The sequence below is a fragment of the Urocampus carinirostris genome, chromosome 16, assembly GCF_059441175.1.
Source record: "Urocampus carinirostris isolate Australia breed hairy pipefish chromosome 16, RoL_Ucar_1.0, whole genome shotgun sequence".
In the NCBI taxonomy this organism is placed as follows: Eukaryota; Metazoa; Chordata; class Actinopteri; order Syngnathiformes; family Syngnathidae; genus Urocampus; species Urocampus carinirostris.
The window spans coordinates 12120436-12139886 of NC_142364.1; the positions used below are offsets into that span (position 1 = coordinate 12120436).

General features: G+C 42.5%; 1 protein-coding gene across 1 annotated transcript in view; it reads left to right on the forward strand.

The window, feature by feature from the left end:
- LOC148350290 (leucine-rich repeat transmembrane neuronal protein 4) overlaps positions 1-15537 on the forward strand; it is a 160690-nt gene extending 145153 nt beyond the window's left edge. The window contains exon 3 of the mRNA XM_088355408.1: positions 13977-15537. Coding sequence (XP_088211534.1) covers positions 13977-14267 — 291 coding nt within the window. The 3' untranslated portion in view covers positions 14268-15537. The remainder of the gene's footprint in view (positions 1-13976) is intronic.
- Positions 15538-19451: the final 3914 nt, after the last annotated feature.

Genomic DNA, 19451 nt, shown 5'->3' on the forward strand with positions numbered 1-19451 from the left:
CTGACGGGCAGTTTACTTCCTCTTCTTGACTAGGGAACATAGGGGGTTGGTACCCATACACACACTGGAAGGGGGACATTCCAGTGGATGAGCTAACCAAGGAATTGTGAGCATATTCCACCCATGCCAATTGCCGAGCCCAGGACAACGGTTCGCTAGAGACCATGCAGCGAAGTGCCGTTTCCAAATCTTGGTTCACTCGTTCAGACTGCCCATTGGATTGAGGGTGGAACCCTGATGAGAGGCTGACAGAGGCACCCAACAGACGACAAAACTCCTTCCAAAACGCGGATGAGAACTGGGGACCACGGTCAGAAACAATGTCCAGAGGGATGCCATGGAGGCGGAACACATGCTGCTGGACTATCATTGCAGTTTCCTTGGCGGAGGGGAGCTTCGGTAGTGCCACGAAATGGACCATCTTACTGAATCGGTCCACGATAGTTAGTACAGTCGTCATCCCCTCGGATACTGGCAACCCCGTCACAAAGTCCAAGGAGATGTGGGACCATGGGCGGCGGGGAACCGGAAGTGGATGTAACAGACCGGCCGGACGTTGGTGGGATGTTTTGTTCTGGGCGCACACTTGACAGGCGGAGACATATTCCCTAACGTCCTTGGCCATGGTAGGCCACCAGAAGCGTCGGGACAAGAAACTGTGAGTCCGAGCCGACCCCGGATGGCAAGAAAAGTGAGAATTGTGCCCCCATTGGAGGACCTCGGACCGTAAGGGTTCGGAGACGAATAGTCGACCCTCGGGACAGGAGCTGGGGCCCGCCTGATCGGGTATCGCCTCTCTGACTCGGGACTCGATATCCCAGGAGACTGCTGCCACCATACAGGAAGCTGGAAGGACCGTTGCGGGACCCTGAGGTGTGTCATTGGAATTCTGGAATTGTCGGGAGAGCGCGTCGGGTTTCACATTTCGAGATCCGGGTCTGTAGGACAGAGTGAAGTTAAAGCGGGTGAAAAACAGGGCCCAACGTGACTGGCGAGGATTGAGCCGCTTGGCCGATCTAATATATTCTAAGTTCTTGTGGTCAGTCCAAACTATGAACGGCACCGTTACCCCCTCCAACCAATGCCGCCATTCCTCCAGGGCTAGCTTGACGGCCAACAACTCACGATCCCCCACGTCGTAGTTGCGTTCGGCCGGGGACAACCGCCGGGAAAAGAAGGCGCACGGGTGCATCTTCTGGTCCTTGTCCGACCGCTGGGACAGGACAGCACCCACTCCCACATCTGAGGCGTCCACCTCCACTACCAGTTGGCGTGCAGGGTCCGGTACCTGGAGTATGGGGGCCGTAGAGAAATGGGTTTTTAGACGGTTGAAAGCTGCATTAGCCTCGGAAGACCACCGAAATGGCTCTCTAGGACTGGTAAGAAGCGTGAGGGGAGCTGCCACCGAACTGTAGTTCCTGATGAACCTCCGGTAGAAATTGGCAAAACCAAGGAATTGTTGGAGCTTTTTCCGAGACTCAGGGACAGGCCAAGAGGTGACTGCTGATACCTTGGCAGGATCCATCTGAAGGGTCCCCTCCGCCACGATGTAGCCCAGGAACGAGACTGTCTTGGCGTGAAACTCGCACTTCTCTGCCTTAACAAATAAAGAGTTCTCTAGGAGACGACGGAGAACCAGCTGGACATGTTTTCGGTGTTCATCGAGGGACTTTGAGAAAATCAAGATATCGTCCAGATACACAAAAACAAAACGATTAAGCACATCTCGTAAAATGTCATTTACCAAAGATTGGAAAACAGCTGGAGCATTGGTTAATCCGAACGGCATTACCAGATACTCGTAGTGACCGTTGGGTGTGTTGAATGCCGTCTTCCACTCATCACCCTCCCGGATTCGGACTAAGTGGTAGGCGTTGCGCAGATCAAGTTTAGTGAAGACCGTGGCCCCCTGTAGAAGCTCAAAAGCAGAGGCAAGCAGCGGCAAGGGATAGCGATTTTTAACCGTGATTTCATTAAGGCCCCGATAATCTATACAGGGCCGGAGTGACCCGTCCTTTTTTCCCACAAAAAAGAACCCCGCCCCAGCAGGAGAAGAGGAGGGTCGAATGATACCAGCCGCCAAGGCATCGGAAATGTATTCCTCCATGGCCTTCCTCTCGGGAACGGACAAGGAGTAGAGGCGGCCCCGAGGAGGAGCAGACCCCGGCAGGAGATCAATTGCGCAGTCATAAGGCCTATGAGGGGGCAAGGAAGAGGCCTTAGCTTTACTGAAGACCTCCTGTAGGTGGTGGTAACAGGCTGGGACCTTGGACAGATTGGGTGGAGCCCTCGTGGAAACAGGATGATTTGGGTAAGGAGCGGCTTGCAGACAGGTTTGGTGACAGTCCATGCCCCATTCAAGTATCGACCCAGTGCGCCAGTCGAAATGGGGGTTGTGTTGCACCAACCAAGGATGACCCAGGACAAGGGGTTGGTTAGGGGAGTGGAGTAAGTGAAATCGGATCTTCTCTCTGTGATTTCCAGACAACTGTAGTTCAATGGGTTCCGTTATTTGAGATACGGTGCCTAATAGGCGGCCATCCAAAGCCCGAGCTGATACCGGGTTAGGAAGGGTTTCAACAGGTATCCCCATCTTGTGTGCGAGTGACAAATCCAGGATATTTGTTTCAGCACCAGAATCGATGAGGGCATGGAAGGGTTGAGATGTACCGGAAATAATGAGATTTGCCCGGAGAACAGGTCTATCAGTCTTGGGGGACGATACTAAAGCTGAGCTCAATCGGATGTCCCCTATATCCGACGAGCGTTGGCTTTTAACGGGCAATTGACCACCCTATGTCCCTGGCCGCCGCAGTAATAACATAGCCGTTCAGTACGCCTTCGCTGGCGTTCTTCGACGGAGAGAAAGGTGCGGTCCACCTCCATCATCTCATGAGGTGCGGTAGAATTGGTTGGGGGGTTCGGTATCTTACTAATGTCTTGACTTAGCCGGGTGATGGGTTGGCTGGGATCTTCTCTCTCTCTGCGTCTTGCCTGAACCCTACGGTCGATCCGGGCGGTCAGTTCGATAGCATTGTCAAGAGTTACCGGAGGAGCGTGGGAAACCAATTCGTCTTTGATATAACCGGACAAGCTATGGAGGTAGGCGTCGACCAGCGCCTCTTCGTTCCAGTGACTCTGGGCTGCTAGTGTGCGAAAGTCAATGGCATAGTCGGCAATGGAGCGTCTCCCCTGGCGAATGTTCAAGATTGAACGAGCAGCATCGACTGATGAGGCTCCAGAATCAAAAACTTTAATCATCTCCTGGCTTAGCAAATTAAAAGAGGTGCATGCTGTCGCCCCCCGTTCGTATTCTGCCGTTCCCCAAAGGCGGGCTCTGCCAGTCAGATGATTTATCACAAAAGCCACCTTCGCCTTTTCGTTCACAAAGGCTCGCGGTTGTAGATCAAAAATTAGTCGGCAATTTATAAGAAAGGGGCGGACCTGGGCGGGCTCTCCACTGAATCTCTCTGGCGAACCTACTCGTGGTTCAACACTGCCGACCTGATCAGAAAGGGGCGGAACTGGATCTTGTGCTCGTGTTGCCGGGGGAGCTTCGCACTGTTCAAAAAATTCTTGGTGACGTCGTACTTGCCGGACTAGTGTGGATACGTCGTGGACGATCTGTTGTATTGCGCCTTCGGTGTGTTGTAGGCGCTGTAGCGCGGATTCCTGTTCGGCATTTCCGCATCTCTCAGAGGTGGGACGAACTGTCGCTGGATCCATGCTTTGGTTCGAGTGTTCTGTCAAGGAACAGAACAAGGACTCGGATCCAATAGCGTCAGTTAAAGGCTTTATTGTGACAAGATTCGGTGGAGCAGGCTTGGGACGTCGAGCCTTGGCAGTGGAAAGCCTCTTGGGACGATATGGCAACTCCGTGGTGAAAACGCGTGGCGAAACGTAGCAGGTAAGTCGGTGGCCGGGGCGGAAGAGTAATCGTAAACTTTTAACAGACAAGGGTCAGGCAACGAGAATCAGACTTGGAATATACATGGGCTTGTGGTACCTTGAATGTTGGAGGTTCACTCAGGAAATGAGGAAGACACTCGAACGTCCATCTCTGGACGCTGACAGCTTATGTAGTAGACTTCCACCAATCAAGAGATCGCGTTCCAGCACACCAGCTGATTACCTCAGGTGACTCCGGTTAGGTAATCACGACACAAAATGGCAGATTTGAAACAATTTTGCAAAGAGGAATGGGCCAAAATTCCTCCACTGCGTTGTGAAAGACTCATTACCAATCAGGGAGCAATTACTTTTTTCACATAGTGCCAGATAGTTTTTTTTTTTTAAATTGTGCCTCAGTAAATGGAATCAACATTTCCAAACTGCATTTTGTATTTTGTTGTGTTGTCTCTGTGTGATATTAAAATAATTTTGATGATCTGAAACCTGAGTGATTAAAATGCAAAAAAACACAGAAATCAGGTAGAGAGGAAATAATTACTCCCGGCACTGTGAGGGACTCACTTTCCTGGAACTGTTTGAGTATCAGTGTGAGGCGCTACGCTAACCATTATTAGCACAATAGTAGCAACGGGTAGCAACATCCGAAGAATCCAAAACGGGCATCCAGCCGTGTGTGGTATTTTTGTCTCGCCGTCTTGTTCGCCGATAAGAAATGGAATAACGCCGGCAAACGCTTCCCTCATGCATAATTCAAACCTGCTGCGGAAAACTTTCTTTCTTCACGGTGTTCTGCTTCAAATTTTACTGTTATTTTTGTTTTTCGGTCTGGATCAAAATATCACGTCAACATCAAATCATTGGGGGTGGTTTGCATGTTGTCCACAGACAGGGTTGGGTAGGGTTACTTTAACTGGATTACTTTTGGAATACTCCGATACCGAATATGCTAATAAAAGACAAAAGAAACTAAATATGAATAAAATGATGACTCACAACACGTGGTAAGCTTTCTCTCCTGGCTTTGATCTCTTTGATCTCCGGCAAAACGAACATAAAATGCGACAGAAACAAAATGAAAATAAATCCAAACAGCTTGCCAACATCATTTTTGCCGTTCCATGTATTCCGTTACTCGCCAAGCCTGCGCAAAATTTAGTCATTTAATTAATCGAATATGGCCGAGTTAGCCGAATTAGTGTCGCTCGAGTCTCTGTCATGCCTCCTCTCTCGTTCTCTCGCTTTCTTCTCCCGGCCCACGTTTTTCCGCAAGCTGGTGTGCTGGCTCCTCCCATGGGCGTGACAGGGAAGCCCCCACGTGGGCTGCTCCATCTCAGAGAAGAGCGTCCTGATGTCTGAAAAACCTCAAAAACAACACCGAGCGTCATCAGGGCCTTGCTCTCAAAACATCGCCCGCCGTCCCGCGTCAGAGTCCTGTTATCAGCGGAACTAGACAAAACATTCTGCATTCGGATCAGCGTGACCTGTCATTGAACTTAATCCTACTCGGTGGAAATCTTCATTGCACTCAACAAATGTAGCTTGTATTCCATCGTATAAAATATTTTATAGTCCAATGTATAAAATCCTTTACCGTGTAAAAACGGAGATTCGCAGACGGACCAACAAAAGGGGACTGTCATGACAGCGTTTGAATACTGACAGGGAGCCAATTGGTCAACAAGCTTCAGCTGGCGCCAATTGGTCGCCCTGGCAACTGTGATGTATTCTTCTTGTTTGCAATATTTGTTGACATTTTTAAAAAAACAACTCTGCTCACACCGTAATTTAAGACCATTATTTACGAAAAAAAAAATCTTAAGTAACTGCGGGAGTGGTATAATTGTTAATATGGGACTATGTGATTCCATAGATATTACGAAATTGTCAAACAGTGAAATAAAATATGCAGAAATGTTGAAGGAATGAATGAATGAAAACTTTATTCGGACATCAAAATAAAACCAGAGAAAAAACAATCACTCAACAACAAAAAAAGTTACATAATATGTTCGAAAAGGGGCAGTAAGAAGCAAAATGCTTATATTACCTACCCCTTCATCTTCCCCACCCAATATACAAATGATATAACAACAATTGAATCCCGGCTCATCCGTGTTACATGTCGAACTGTCCTTGGGTAAGACACTGAACCCCTAATACCCCCAATAAGCTGGTTAGCGCCTTACATGGCTGCAAGGCCGCTATTGGGAAATGTGGAGCAAATTGTAAAGCGCTTTGGGAAGTCATTGACTTGAAAAGCGCTATATAAATGCAGACCATATCATTTCATTTCATTTAATTTCATAATGATATTAAAAATAACAGTTATGATACAAGAATAGCAACAACAACACAAAGTTAACTAGACGCACTATTCCCAATCTCTCGTATCACTCATACCCCATTTTCTTCATCTCCTATTCCGCCAGTAATGTTTTTTTGAATTTAAATTTGAACAAGTCAATATTTGGACATTGTTCCAAAGTTTGACTCCACACACAGACACACACATACTTTTCCTGGTGGTTCTCACCTTTGGGATTATGAATTCACTACTGTTTACTGAGTTACAATTTCCCTCTTTCTGAATGAATAATTTATGGATGGTTACTAGCACTATGTTTTTGTTGTTATGCAGTGATATTAGCTTTTGTCCGTTTTTTTTGTTGAATTGTGTCTTAAAATATACGGTGTGGCTCTCATAAAATGAAATCTAGATATTTTGCTTTCATGGCTCATTATCTGATTAGCTACACCGCTTTACCTCAGTAGGGTCGCGGGGGTGCTGTAGCTCATCCCAGCAATCATTGGGCAGTGGGCAGGGGACACCCTGAACTGGTTGCCAGCCAATCACAGAAAAATAAAATTAATATAGAAATTGAAAAAAAAATCAATTTCAACACATGACTTGGGATTGAATGCAGCCGGCTCCTGGCCAATTAAAGCGGCTCCCTTAATTTTTCATCTAAATCAGGATTAAAAAAATAGTTTCCCTTCTTTATCAGACTGCTTCTAAAACGTTTTTTATACATGTAATTCGGGATTAAATGAAGCCAGCTCCTGGCAGAGTGAATCATCTCATCTCATCTCTCATTACCTGCACCGCTTATCCTCAGTAGGGTCACGGGGGTGCTGGAGCCTATTCCGGCAATCATCGGGCAGTGGGCAGAGGACACCCTGAACTGATTGCCAGCCAATCGCAGGGCACACAGGGACAGACAACTCACTCGCTCATTCACACCTAGGGATAATTTAGACCGGCCAATTCACCTGAAATGCATGTTTTTGGAATGTGGGAGGAAACCGGAGTGCCCGGAGGAAACCCACGCAAGCACGGGGAGAACATACAAACTCCGCACAGGAAGTCTGGAGCTGGATTCGAACCCACGCAGGAGGTTCCCAAGACATGAACTGTGCCGCACATGCGCTAACCACTGCGCCGCCGTGCTGCCCTTTCATGGCTATTCGAGTCAAAAAGGTTCCCGACCCCTGATCTTGATCCAAGTTCGAATGAAGGTCAAACTAGGGCCTGGCTCCGTGTTAGGATCCTCCAGGTTCTAGCGAGGCGCTCGGCAGTTAATATGAGTTAATGAATTGAATGCGTGACTGCGCTCAGGTTGCGGTGGAATACGGCATTTAATCCGCTGAGTGCCTTAATGTAATGAGTCAGCTCGGCTTAATGGAGAAGGTTTGACGCTGGTGGAGATCCCGAAAAAAAGAAAAAAAAAAGAAGAGCCCTGCTATCCGTCTTGGAGATTTGATAAGAAAATACGAGTGGCGGCGCACGATAGCGCAACGCTATTTAATCGTGTTATCTTGTTGCTTCGGGCTGACCAAGCTTTTTCTTTCAAATAGAGACAAGCGTGTTTACAGGGGGGATGCCAATCTGCATGATTCCATGAATGCATGTTAAGTGTAAAAAAAAATTGAAATACACAGTGACGAGAAAAAGTATTTGCCCCCTTCTTAATTACCGTATTTTCCGCACTATAAGGCGCACCTAAAAGCCTTTATTTTTTTCAAAAGCTGACCATGCGCCTTATAATACAGTGCGCCTTATATATGGATCAATATTAAGTCGCAAAGTCTTGCAACTAAGGCAAGCAGCCGCCGACTCGATTTTCTCCCGAAGGCGAAGTCGTCCGCGGTGTATGCTGGGATTTATTTACCGGCGTTTCATTGGCTAACCAATGTGTCAATCATCATTTGAATCAGTCACTATTGGCTAGAGTTATTCAGAGGTAAAAGGGGCGGATTCCTTTTGATCATTTACAGCACAGGTGTCAAACAGGCGGCCCGCGGGCCAGATCAGGCCCGCTAAGGGTTTGAATCCGGCCCGCGAGACAACACTCAGAGAAGCGCAAGAGAAAAACAAGCTGCAGGTTGAAATATGTCAACTTGCCAAAGCCAGGTGCCTCGAACAAAGACACTGTACTTGTATTTCTTTCTTTCTCTCTCTCTCTCTCTCTCTCTCTTTGCCACCCCTTTTCTCCCACTCCCTGTCTCTGTCTCTTTCACTCTCTGTGTCTCTCTTTTTCTCTTCCTTTGTTGCTCTTTGTTTCTTTCTCTCTCTGTGTCTTTTTAACTTATTTTGCTCTAACTTCCTTTTTTTCTTTTCTCTCTTTTCTCTTTCTCTCTTACTACCCTTCACGCTTTCTTTTCGCTTTTCTCTCACTCTGTCTTTCTATTTCTCTTTGGATTTCTTTCTTCCTCCTCCTTTCTTTTCCCCCTCTCTCATGACTTTTTATCTTGTTTGTTTCTCACGCTCTCTCCCCCTCTCTCTTTTTCTTTCTTTGTCCCGCCCTCTCTCCTTTTCCCTCCCTCTTTCTCTTGTTTCTTTATCCCTCTTTTTCTTTCTCTTTAATCTACTAGTCCGGCCCCCGACAGAATGTTTGTTCTATCGTGTGGCCCCCGAGTTAAAATGAGTTTGACACCCCTGATTTACAGGCTCGCATAGGCTAAAGGGGCAAAACAAAGCCTGCAATTGGCTGAAAAAGATGAATGTGAATAGCATGTTGGGTTGCACTACGGCATAAAGAAAACATGTTTTACTATTCTGTATTCGTTAATATTTTACTCTCCTGGATTTACTACAATCACGGTTGTGAGAAGACCATGGTTACGTATCATTATTGAACGTGATGGCTGCAAGAGAACTTAGGTGAGCTATGCGGCTTTATATTTTCCCGGTATCTTGTTTTAGAACGATCTTGATGTTTCTGTCTATTTTTAAACTAAATTCAATTCAAAGTGTTTATTGTCATATGCACAGTAAAGAACCCTGTTTCCCTGCACAATAAAATTCTTACTTTGCTGTCCACACAGTTGCCAGCAAAAAATAAAATGGAAACTAAGAAATGTTTGTTTGGTGACATGGTACAGACACCGTTTCCGTACATGTCTGAGACACGTATTTGCTTCTTTGCAAGCTTTGGGAATGTTAAGGGGGTAATAAGTTGGACTGAACTATCTGACTGTTTTGCCGACGTTCCCATTGTAACGCCTTATAATCCGGTGCGCCTTATGTATGGAAAATATAGGACCAAAAACTATTTTTTGGGGGGTGCGCCCTATCACCCGGTGCGACTTATAGTGCGGAAAATACGGTACTATATTTTTTGTGTATTTATCACTTACACATATTTAATATCATCAAACCAATTTTAATATCACCCAGAGATAACCTAAGGAAATACAACATTGTCATGATTACTGATGTGAATAACCTGTTCCCCAACTGCCGCGGGTTCTGATTGCTCCCTGTCACTATTTAAACTCAGTCCTATTTGTCCCCTGTTGTCAGTCCATCTACAAACCTCTGTGTATACTAGGCAAGCCTTTTTTTGACCCTGACTCCCGCCTGTCCCGTTTTAGCTCCCATTGGTCTCAGGCTACGACCTGATTTGATCCCAACCACGTCTGCTCTATTGTCCCGGCTTACAACCTATTTTTGATTCCGATTAAGTCTACTCTCCAGTCCTGGCTTATGACTCATTTCTGACCAAGACCACGTTTTTGCTCTCCCTGTCCCGGCTGTCTACCTGTTTTCCGTCCCTGACACCGCGATCGGCCACTACGGAAGATCCACTTCCGTATTCGGATCACAATCCGATTGCGAGAGCGACTTGCTTCCCGCGTCCAGCGGGTATCGGATCGCGGGCGCTGCCCTTCGTTTTCCTATATCTCAATACAATTGTGAGAAACGTTACGCGATTGGGTCTACCCTGTGTGCTGATCGTGACAAAAATGCAGTTTTGAAATCTTAAATCCCTTGTTAAATTAGTAAAGTAACTGTGACAAGCCATTTCCAAGGCTGTAGGGCTCCAGTGAACCACTGTCAGAGCCATTATCCACAAATGGAGAAAACTGGGAACAGTGGCAAAACTTCCCAGGAGTGGTAGACCAACTAAGATTACTCCAAGAGTGCGTTGACGGCCAAAAGAATCTTCAAAAACATCCAAGGAACTGCATACCTTGCTGGCCTCCATTAAAGTCACTGTTCATGACTCCACTATAAGAAAGACCCTGGCGAAAAATGGAACCCATGGGAGAATTCCCAGCCAAAAGTATTGCTGTTGCAAAAGAACACAAAAATTCGTCTTACATTTCCCAAAAAGCATCTTGATTATCCTCAAAACTTTTGTAGAAACATTTGATGCACTTATGAGTCAAAACTTGCACATTTTGAATGGTGTGCAACCCGTTACTGGAATCGATCTGTGCCATTAATGTCATGAACCGGAACCTGGAGGAGAACCCAAATGCGTGACGTTTCTCACACAAGCTTTTATTTTAAGGGAAATGGGCAGTCATGCACGTTAGGCAGCGGTCTGGCGTGGAATGACAGGAAGCCAGCGGCCGACGAGATCGATACCAATTGCACGAGCAGATATCGGACAGATGGGGTCGATGCTGGACAGGACGGGACAGAGAGGATTGATATCAAACACTGGATATCGAAATTAAACAGGGCAAACTAGACAGGAACGAAACGGAAGATTGATATTAAACAGGACAAAATGGACAGGAAAAATACCAGACAGGAAACCAGCAGGAAAACCGGACAGAGTCAAAACTCACGTATTTTAGGTGCAGAGGTTCGTTGACGGACTGACAAAGGGTGAGTGAGAGCACTGAGTTTAAATAGAAGGAAAGCCAATCTGTTAACAAGCCGCACCTGTTGCCCCACGGGCGGGGCCAATTGGGCGCCATGGCAACCGTTATAATGGGAGATACGTTTTGCCCAAAAATAATCGTTTTGGCAAATGATGGACTGTTAATTTTTTGTTGTTTGTTTTTGCCGAATAACACAGGACCTTAGGTCAAACTGAGCCAAGTATTCTAACTCGAACTTGGGTTATTTTCTAACAAAATGCACTTTCTAACATTCTTAAGAAAAACATGGGTCCAAAAACGGGGATAACCCAATACTTAATACTCAATTCGAGCCATTTACCTAGTTTTTTTTTCTTTACATGAAAAAAAACGTCATTTCTTTGGCTATTTGTCTTATCTAAAATCAAAATTCTTTTTTACAAACACACTCAACATAACCCATTTTTGGGGTCTTATGGACCCAATTTGGGTCATTTTTAACCCAACTATATTAGGGTAAAGGATAGAAGTTGATTAGTTTAGGTTCTGAAATACAGCCAACCTTCATTTCTTACATACCAAAAAGAAACCCAGTGAAATTGGGTTGTTGGGTTGGAGCTCATCCACAAATAGCCAGCGTTGCGTTTACTGCCTCGCGATTCCGTCCCCTAAACTTTTGGAGTTTTTGGATGCAGAAATGTGGAATAACTGGAGACGGAATAGAGGTTTTAGAGTGTGTAGACAGAAGCTGATTCGGCGCTTCTTGTGTTGAGCTGCCAAAATATGAATCAGCAACTCGGAATCTTCGGGAAGAAAATCGCTTACTGTAAATACTTTTGCCAGAAGTAGAAAAGAGAAAAATTGATAGTTTGGAGAGAGAACACTTATTTATAACCTAATCTTCTCTGTTCCTTTATCTTCTGGGCATTTTTTTACCTCACTGTGAATGTGTGAACCTGGAGTGTCATGCCCAATTTCACTGTCACAATATGTTAACCCATTATGTAACAATGACAATAAAGGTATATTCTATTCTATTCTATTCTATTTGTAATATATATTAGAATGTCTAATAGCCGGGCAGCACTGCGCCGCAGTGGTTAGCGCGTGTGGGGCACAGTTCTAAGGTCTTGGGAACCTCCTGTTTGGGTTTGAATCCAGCTACCGGACTTCCTGTGCGGAGTTTGTATGTTCTCCCCGTGCTTGCGTGGGTTTCCTCCGGGCACTCCGGTTTCCTCCCACATTCCAAAAAGCATGCATTTCAGGTGAATTGTGAATGAGCGAGTGAGTTGTCTGTCCCTGTGTGCCCTGCGATTGGCTGGCAACCAGTTCAGGGTGTCCCCTGCCCACTGCCCGATGATTGCTGGGATGGGCTCCAGCACCCCCGCGACCCTACTGAGGATAAGCGGTGCAACTAATGAGATGAGATGAGATGTCTTATAGCCTAAATAGAATCATTTTTTGTAATCAGTTTTTTATTTTTTCGGAATTATATTTCTTCCTTTATTTTATCAGTAGTTTTATTTTGTAGCAGGAAGTGGCCTTGAAACATCATCAGATGTCTTTAGTTGTATCTATTTTATTATTTCAGGTTTGTTTTATTCGGTAGCATTGAACATCAGCACATCAATTCTGGTTAGAACAGGGGTCTCAAATTGCAAACTACGGAAGCTCAGAATGACCAATAATCCCCTTTTGCAAGGTTCGTTTTGGGGGATACCCCTAGCAGCAAGATGGTCGACACTGAGCTACCGCGAGGGCAGTAGTTCCCAAAGTGGGCGGTACTGCCCCCCTGGGGGCGGTGGAAAGATCTGGGGGGGCGGTGAGGAAGAAGGGGGCTGTAGGGGGGCGTTAGGGGGGCGGCAGTCCGAAGTTGAAGTCAGAAGTTTGAACGTTTGTTTGACGATTTGTACACAACACGTTAGGGCTGGGCAGCACGGTGGCACAGCGGTTAGCGCGTGTGCGGCACAATTCTGAGGTCATGAGATCGAACCTCCTGTGTGGAGTTTGCATGTTCTCCCCGTGCTTGAGTGGGTTTCCTCCGGGCACTCCGGTGTTCCTCCACATTCCAAAAACATGCATGTCAGGTTAATTGGCCGGTCCAAATTGTGAATGAGCGAGTGAGTCTTCTGTCCCTGTGTGCCCTGGGACTGGCCGGCAACCTGTTCAGGGTGTCCCCTGCCCACTGCCCGAAGATAGCTGGGATGGGCTCCAGCACCCCCGTGACCCTACTGAGGATAAGCGGTGGATGGACGTTAGGGTTGCACGATTAACCGAAATCGAATCGACATCGCAATGTGACATAGTGTGGTTGTGAAACCGCAAAGCACTGCATTTTTTTCAAGGTTTTGTAGTGAATCCTAGAGTTTTGGCCAACCACAATTGTTTCTGTTTGAGTTTTAAAGGTTCGACCAATCAGAGGCAAGTTTTGATAACAGCACAAGCCAATAAACACAATTCAAAGTTTGCAAGCATCACACTATGCCACACCCACCGTCTGAGCTCATTGAGTGTCATGGCGGACTCTGTAAACATAGTCCCAGAGTCAAGAAACGAGAAGGAAACAAAGCTTGCTGCGAAGAAGGGCGGTACATCACTTGTTTGGACCTATATCGGTTTTGTCCAAGCAGACGTGGAACAGAAGGAATTCCCTGGGGGGGCCAAAGGTTTGGGAACCATTGCGCTAGGACGCTAGCTATGTCAAATAATTACAAATTTCCTGAAAAAATATGATAAGTTGTGTATTTTTGCTATTATTCAAATTAATATTGTTTTATTCACCACCAGGAGGCACTAAATAATACACACTATCCCTTTAGTGGTTTATTGTTTGCAACAAAATCGACTATTAGTAGAAAAAATGTGAATAATAAATTGAGAAATAACAAAATGACATTTTCTTAGTTCTTGTAAATAAGTTTTCCTGTTTTCCTAACGTCATTCTTCTGTGCCCCCTCACCCTGTTCCAGGTTCCTCACCCGATGGGAGCGCTGACGTTCTACCGATACGAGCAACCCATCGTGGACTACTGCCAAGCGCATCAACCCCTGCGCCTCAACATGGCCTACGAGGGGCCCCCGCAGGTCCTGGAGGGCCTGGAGGACCTCGGACCCTGCGATCGGGCCCCCATACAGACAGTGGCCTTGCCCGCCGTCCCCGCCCCCGCCGTGGGGCCCCCGGGGCCCCGCTCCCCCCCGCCGGCGCTCAGGCCCACCACGGAGGCCCCAGGCAGCACCGGGACGCTTAAATTCGGACGCTAGCTCGCCGGAATCCGGTCTCTGGTGCTCTGTGACTCGGAAAAATGGATTTGGGACCACCGAGATCGGTGAGACACACAATCGGAGATAATAGATGAACTGGAGACGGTCCTTTTGGGGGTTTAGCCAGGACAGTGCATGCGTTTAGGACAGAAGGACAGGGAAATCCGTCTTTTTCAAGCGTAACAGGGTTTATGTCCAGCAATCGTCCACACATGCAAATTTCTCATATTTCTCGCCAAGGTGGAAAATTCCACTAACTCCAGCTTTTTTTTTTCGTAGGACATTTTCCTCAAGCTCCATGTCAAGCCAAAGAGTTTTCTGTTTTTTGTTTTGGTTTTGCACGCCTTCAAATTCAATTTTTCAATACCAAACCTCTGAGGTTTGACGGTGAGAAGAATACATATCGGATTTTTTTCCCGTACCGATTCGTCGTCGGGACCGCCCCCCTTGCATACGAGAGCCAATCACAGTCTAGCAAAAAACAAGCGATGTACATAGCCTAGTCTTCGAAAAGTGCGCAAACTCCACCTGATTTTTGTCTGGATTACAAATAAGTTCCGGATCGGGATTGCGCCATGGCCGACCGCGTGGCCACGCCCACGCATTTAGGGGGCGGGGCCAAGCATCACACGGTCACAAGGACAAACTGGGATTGGTGGAGGATCTCCGTAAACAAAAACGGCTGCCGTTGCTCCCCCTGTTTTTGTCTATTTTTCGGAACATGTGGCCACGCCCTATCGGACGAAATGGGCGTGGCCAAGCATCACATGTTCACGAGGACACACCGGGATTGGTGGAGGATCTCCATAAAAAAAAAAAAAATGTCTGCCGTTGCTCCCTGTAGGACCAGAAAGACTGGATTCAAGCGATCCGAGAGACTTTTATTTTGAAAGGAAAAGGAAGTGGGTCTTTATTTATCTTTTGGTTTTTAAGAAAAAAAGACTTTTGGAAGCGTGCAATGATGATGTCAAGACATTTTAAAGATCGAAATTATTTATCATGTACATAGAAAAGTGTGAAGAAGAAGAAAACTCCATTTTGAACAAGTCCGCCATTAAACACGAAGTATTTTTCTATTATTTTTCTTTTAAACGTCGTCCAATCACATTCGATTTACTGCAGGATTTCCTGGTTGTAAATTATTGGGGTTTCAACCAATCCAGAAGAAAAAAACAAAATATTTTTGCCCCCCCAACCCCCTTATTCCCAGTCATTTTTTTCATGAGTATGATTAAATCTTCTCTTTAAAGGGACAGTGTGTGTCATTTAGCGTCACCTGGTGGTAAAAAAAATCAATCATTCATCTGGGAGGTCGCTGGTTCGCGCCTCAGCCGAGTCATACCTAAGACTTATAACATTGGTAAAATGGCGGCGCCCTCTGTTGGCTGCGGCTGCATCGGCTCGCTACAACGAGTCAGGTGTATCGACATTTCGTTCTTACAAAAGAATGACAATACAAAGGAAATTATTATTATTATTATTATATATATTGAAATTGTTCCTTTTTTCTTTCTTCTTTTAGTTTTTTTTCTTTTTATCTATTTTCTTTTCTTTTTCTTTACCCCTTTTTTTCCTTTTCTTTGTTTTTATTTCTTGTTTTGTTTTGTTTTTTCATTTTTGTCCTTCATCTTTTTTTCCTTATATTTTTATTTTTTTCCCAGGTTTTTCCATTTCCCTTTTCCTTTGTTCGCTTACATTTTTCTGTGTTTTTATTTTTTTTCAGTTTTTATTGTTGTCCTCTTTTTCCATGTTTTGTTTTTTTCTGTTTTCTCCTTTTCCTTTCCTCTTCTCTTTTACGTTTCTCTTTTCCTTCATCTTTTCTTTTTCCCTTTCTTTTTTACTCTCCTTTATTTTTTTCTCTTCTCTTGTCTGTTTTCTTTGAAAAATGCTGGGCAAAAAAATAACCTAAGAATGAAAAAATATATTTTTAGCACGACAAAATATAACAGCATCCGGTGGTCAAATATTATACATTGTCCCTTTAAATACCTCAAAAAAAGATTTGCATTATTGATTCGGTACTATTATTTTTCTGTCTTAATATTCCCCAAATGAATGTGAATTAATTAATTAATGGATGAATGATTAAATGAATTAATGAACAGATTAATTAATTTGTTAATTAATTAGTTAATTAATTGGTAAATTAATACATTAGTAAAATAATACATTGATAAACGAATGATCCATCCATCAATACATACGCACTACATACACGCATGACTAAATGAATGAATAAATGAATAAAAAATAAAAAACTACATGAATGAAAGAATGAATGAATACATACATAAATAATCAACTGATTGAATGAATGAATGAATAAATGAATAAATTAATGAACAAACGAACAAACAAATTAATGAATGAATGAATGAATGAAAAACTACATGAATGAATGAAAAAATACATAAATTAATGAACAAATGAATGAACTAATATAAATATAAATGAATGAATGAAAGACTTAAACAATACATAAATGAATGAATGAATGAATGAATTAAAAATTAATTAAAAATACATAAATGAATGAATAAATAAATGAATGAATAAATGAATGAATGAATAAAAAAATAATAAAAATACATAAATAAATCAATAAATGAGTGTGTAAAAAATGAATAACCATGAATGAATGAATGAATTAATAAGAATATAAATGAATGAATAAAAGTATCAAACAATATATAAATGAATGGAGAAATGAATGAATGAATGAGTAAAATAATAATAAAAACTACATAAATAAATAATAATAATAATAATAATAATTTCCTTTGTATTGTCATTCTTTGTAACAATGTACACAAACGAAATGTCGATACACCTGACCCGTTGTAGCGAGCCGATGCAGCCGCAGCCAACAGAGGGCGCCGCCATATTACCAATTAGGTATGACTCGGCCGAGGCGCGAACCAGCGACCTCCCAGTCTCAAAGCGGGCACACTACCATCTAGGCTAAATGAATGAATGCATACAAAATAAATACAAATAAGTGAATGAACGAATGAATGAAAAATACTCAACTGAATGAATCGATAAAAGAATAAATAAATGAATGAATAAATAAAAAACGCGTAAATGAATGAATGAATGAATGAATGGATAAAAAATACTAGAATGAATGAATAAATAAATGAATGAATGAATGAATGAATTAAAAACTAATTATAAATACATAAATGAATGACTGAATGAATGAATAAAAAATAATAAAAAATACATAAATAAATCAATAAATGAGTTTATAAAAATAAATAACCGCGAATGAATGAATTAATTAATAAGAATATAAATGAATGGATAAAAGTATTAAACAGTATATAAATGAATGGAGAAATAAGTGAATGAACGAATGAATAAAAAATATTCAACTGAATGAATAAATAGATAAATGAATAAATAAATGAATGAGTGAATAAATAAAAAAATGCATGAATGAATGAATGAATAAATGGATAAAAAATACTAAACTGAATGAATAAATAAATGAATAAATGAATGAATGAATAAAAAATACATGAATGAATGAATGAATAAAAAATGCATTAATGAATGAATGAATAAATGGATTAAAAAATACTAAACTGAATGAATAAATAAATGAATGAATGAATGAATAAAAAAAGACATGAATGGACGAATGAATGAATGAATGAATGAATGAATGAATAAAAAATACACAAATGAATGAATGAATAAAAAATGCATTAATGAATGAATGAATAAAGGGATTAAAAAATACTAAACTGAATGAATAAATAAATGAATGAATGAATGAATAAAAAAAGACATGAATGGACGAATGAATGAATGAATGAATGAATGAATGAATAAATAAAAAATACACAAATGAATGAATGAATAATTTGATTAAAAATACTAAACTGAATGAATAAATAAATGAATAAATGAATGAATGAATGAACGAAAATACATGAATGAATGAATGATTGAATGAATGAATAAATGAATGAATGAACGAACGAACACTCAAGAGAATACATGAATACATCAATGAATAAATACATAAATGGATGGATGGATGGCTAAATACATGTTATTCCGGTCAGTTTCGGTTTTCTGCTGTTCCTATTGGTCCATTTTCGTTCTCCAAGATAGCTCAAAACTCCGGCATGTCGCCTCATTATTAGCTTTTCTTTTCAAAGTCTCAGCGGGAATCGGAGCTCCCACGTCCGACCGGCCCACGCGGCTTTTCTTTCCCTACGACGGCCTCGCCACAGGGGGCGCCGTTCTCTCTTTTCTTTATTATTTTAATAAGGATTTCATGATTAATAATGTTAAAAAATGAAAAACGATCTACCAGCGGAACGAGAAAATATCCAAATAAGATAATTGGCTATACTTTGGACTCCATTTTAAACGTCATTTGGTTGAAAAGAGGCAAAGTGCTGCTTTCAAAGACTCGACTAGCGTGTAATTACAGGAGACAGCTGCGCTCCGCGTGGAATAAATTGGCAAGTGAGGCAAGAGCCTTGTCCGCCTCCCCTGAGCCCATGTGACCACCGGCCAGGCCGGGGGCGTTACCAGACCTGAGTCCCGATAGGGGGGAGTATCAAACTATTGTTATTATTACTATTTTTTTCTTCTTCTTCATTTATTTTTTCCTTTTCTTTTTTTTTCTTTTTCTGTTTTCCTATTTTAGCGTTTTATTTATTCTTTCATGCTTCTTTATCATTTTTATTCTTTTTTCTTTTTTTTTCCTTTTATGTTTTCTTTTTTCTTCTGTTGTTTTTTTTTCAAGCATTTTTTTTTCCCGTTTTATTTTCTTCTGTTTTTTCTTTTATTCATTCTGTTTTGCTATTTTAGCTTTTTACTTGTTTTGTCGTGCTTCTTGATCATTTTAATTCTTTTTTCTCCTTTTTTTCCTTTTATGTTTTCTTTTTTCTTCTGTTGTTTTTTTTTTCAAGCATTTTTTTCCTGTTTTATTTTCTTCTGTATTTTCTTTTATTCATTCTGTTTTGCTATTTTAGCGTTTTACTTGTTTTTTGTCTTCTTTATCATTTTTATTCTTTTTTCTCCTTTTTTTTTCCTTTAATGTTTTATTTTTTTCTTCCCAGAATTGGTTTCCTGTTTTATTTTCTTCTGCATTTTCTTTTATTCATTATGTTTTCCTATTTTAGCATTTTACTTGTTTTTTTTGTGCTTTATCATTTTTAT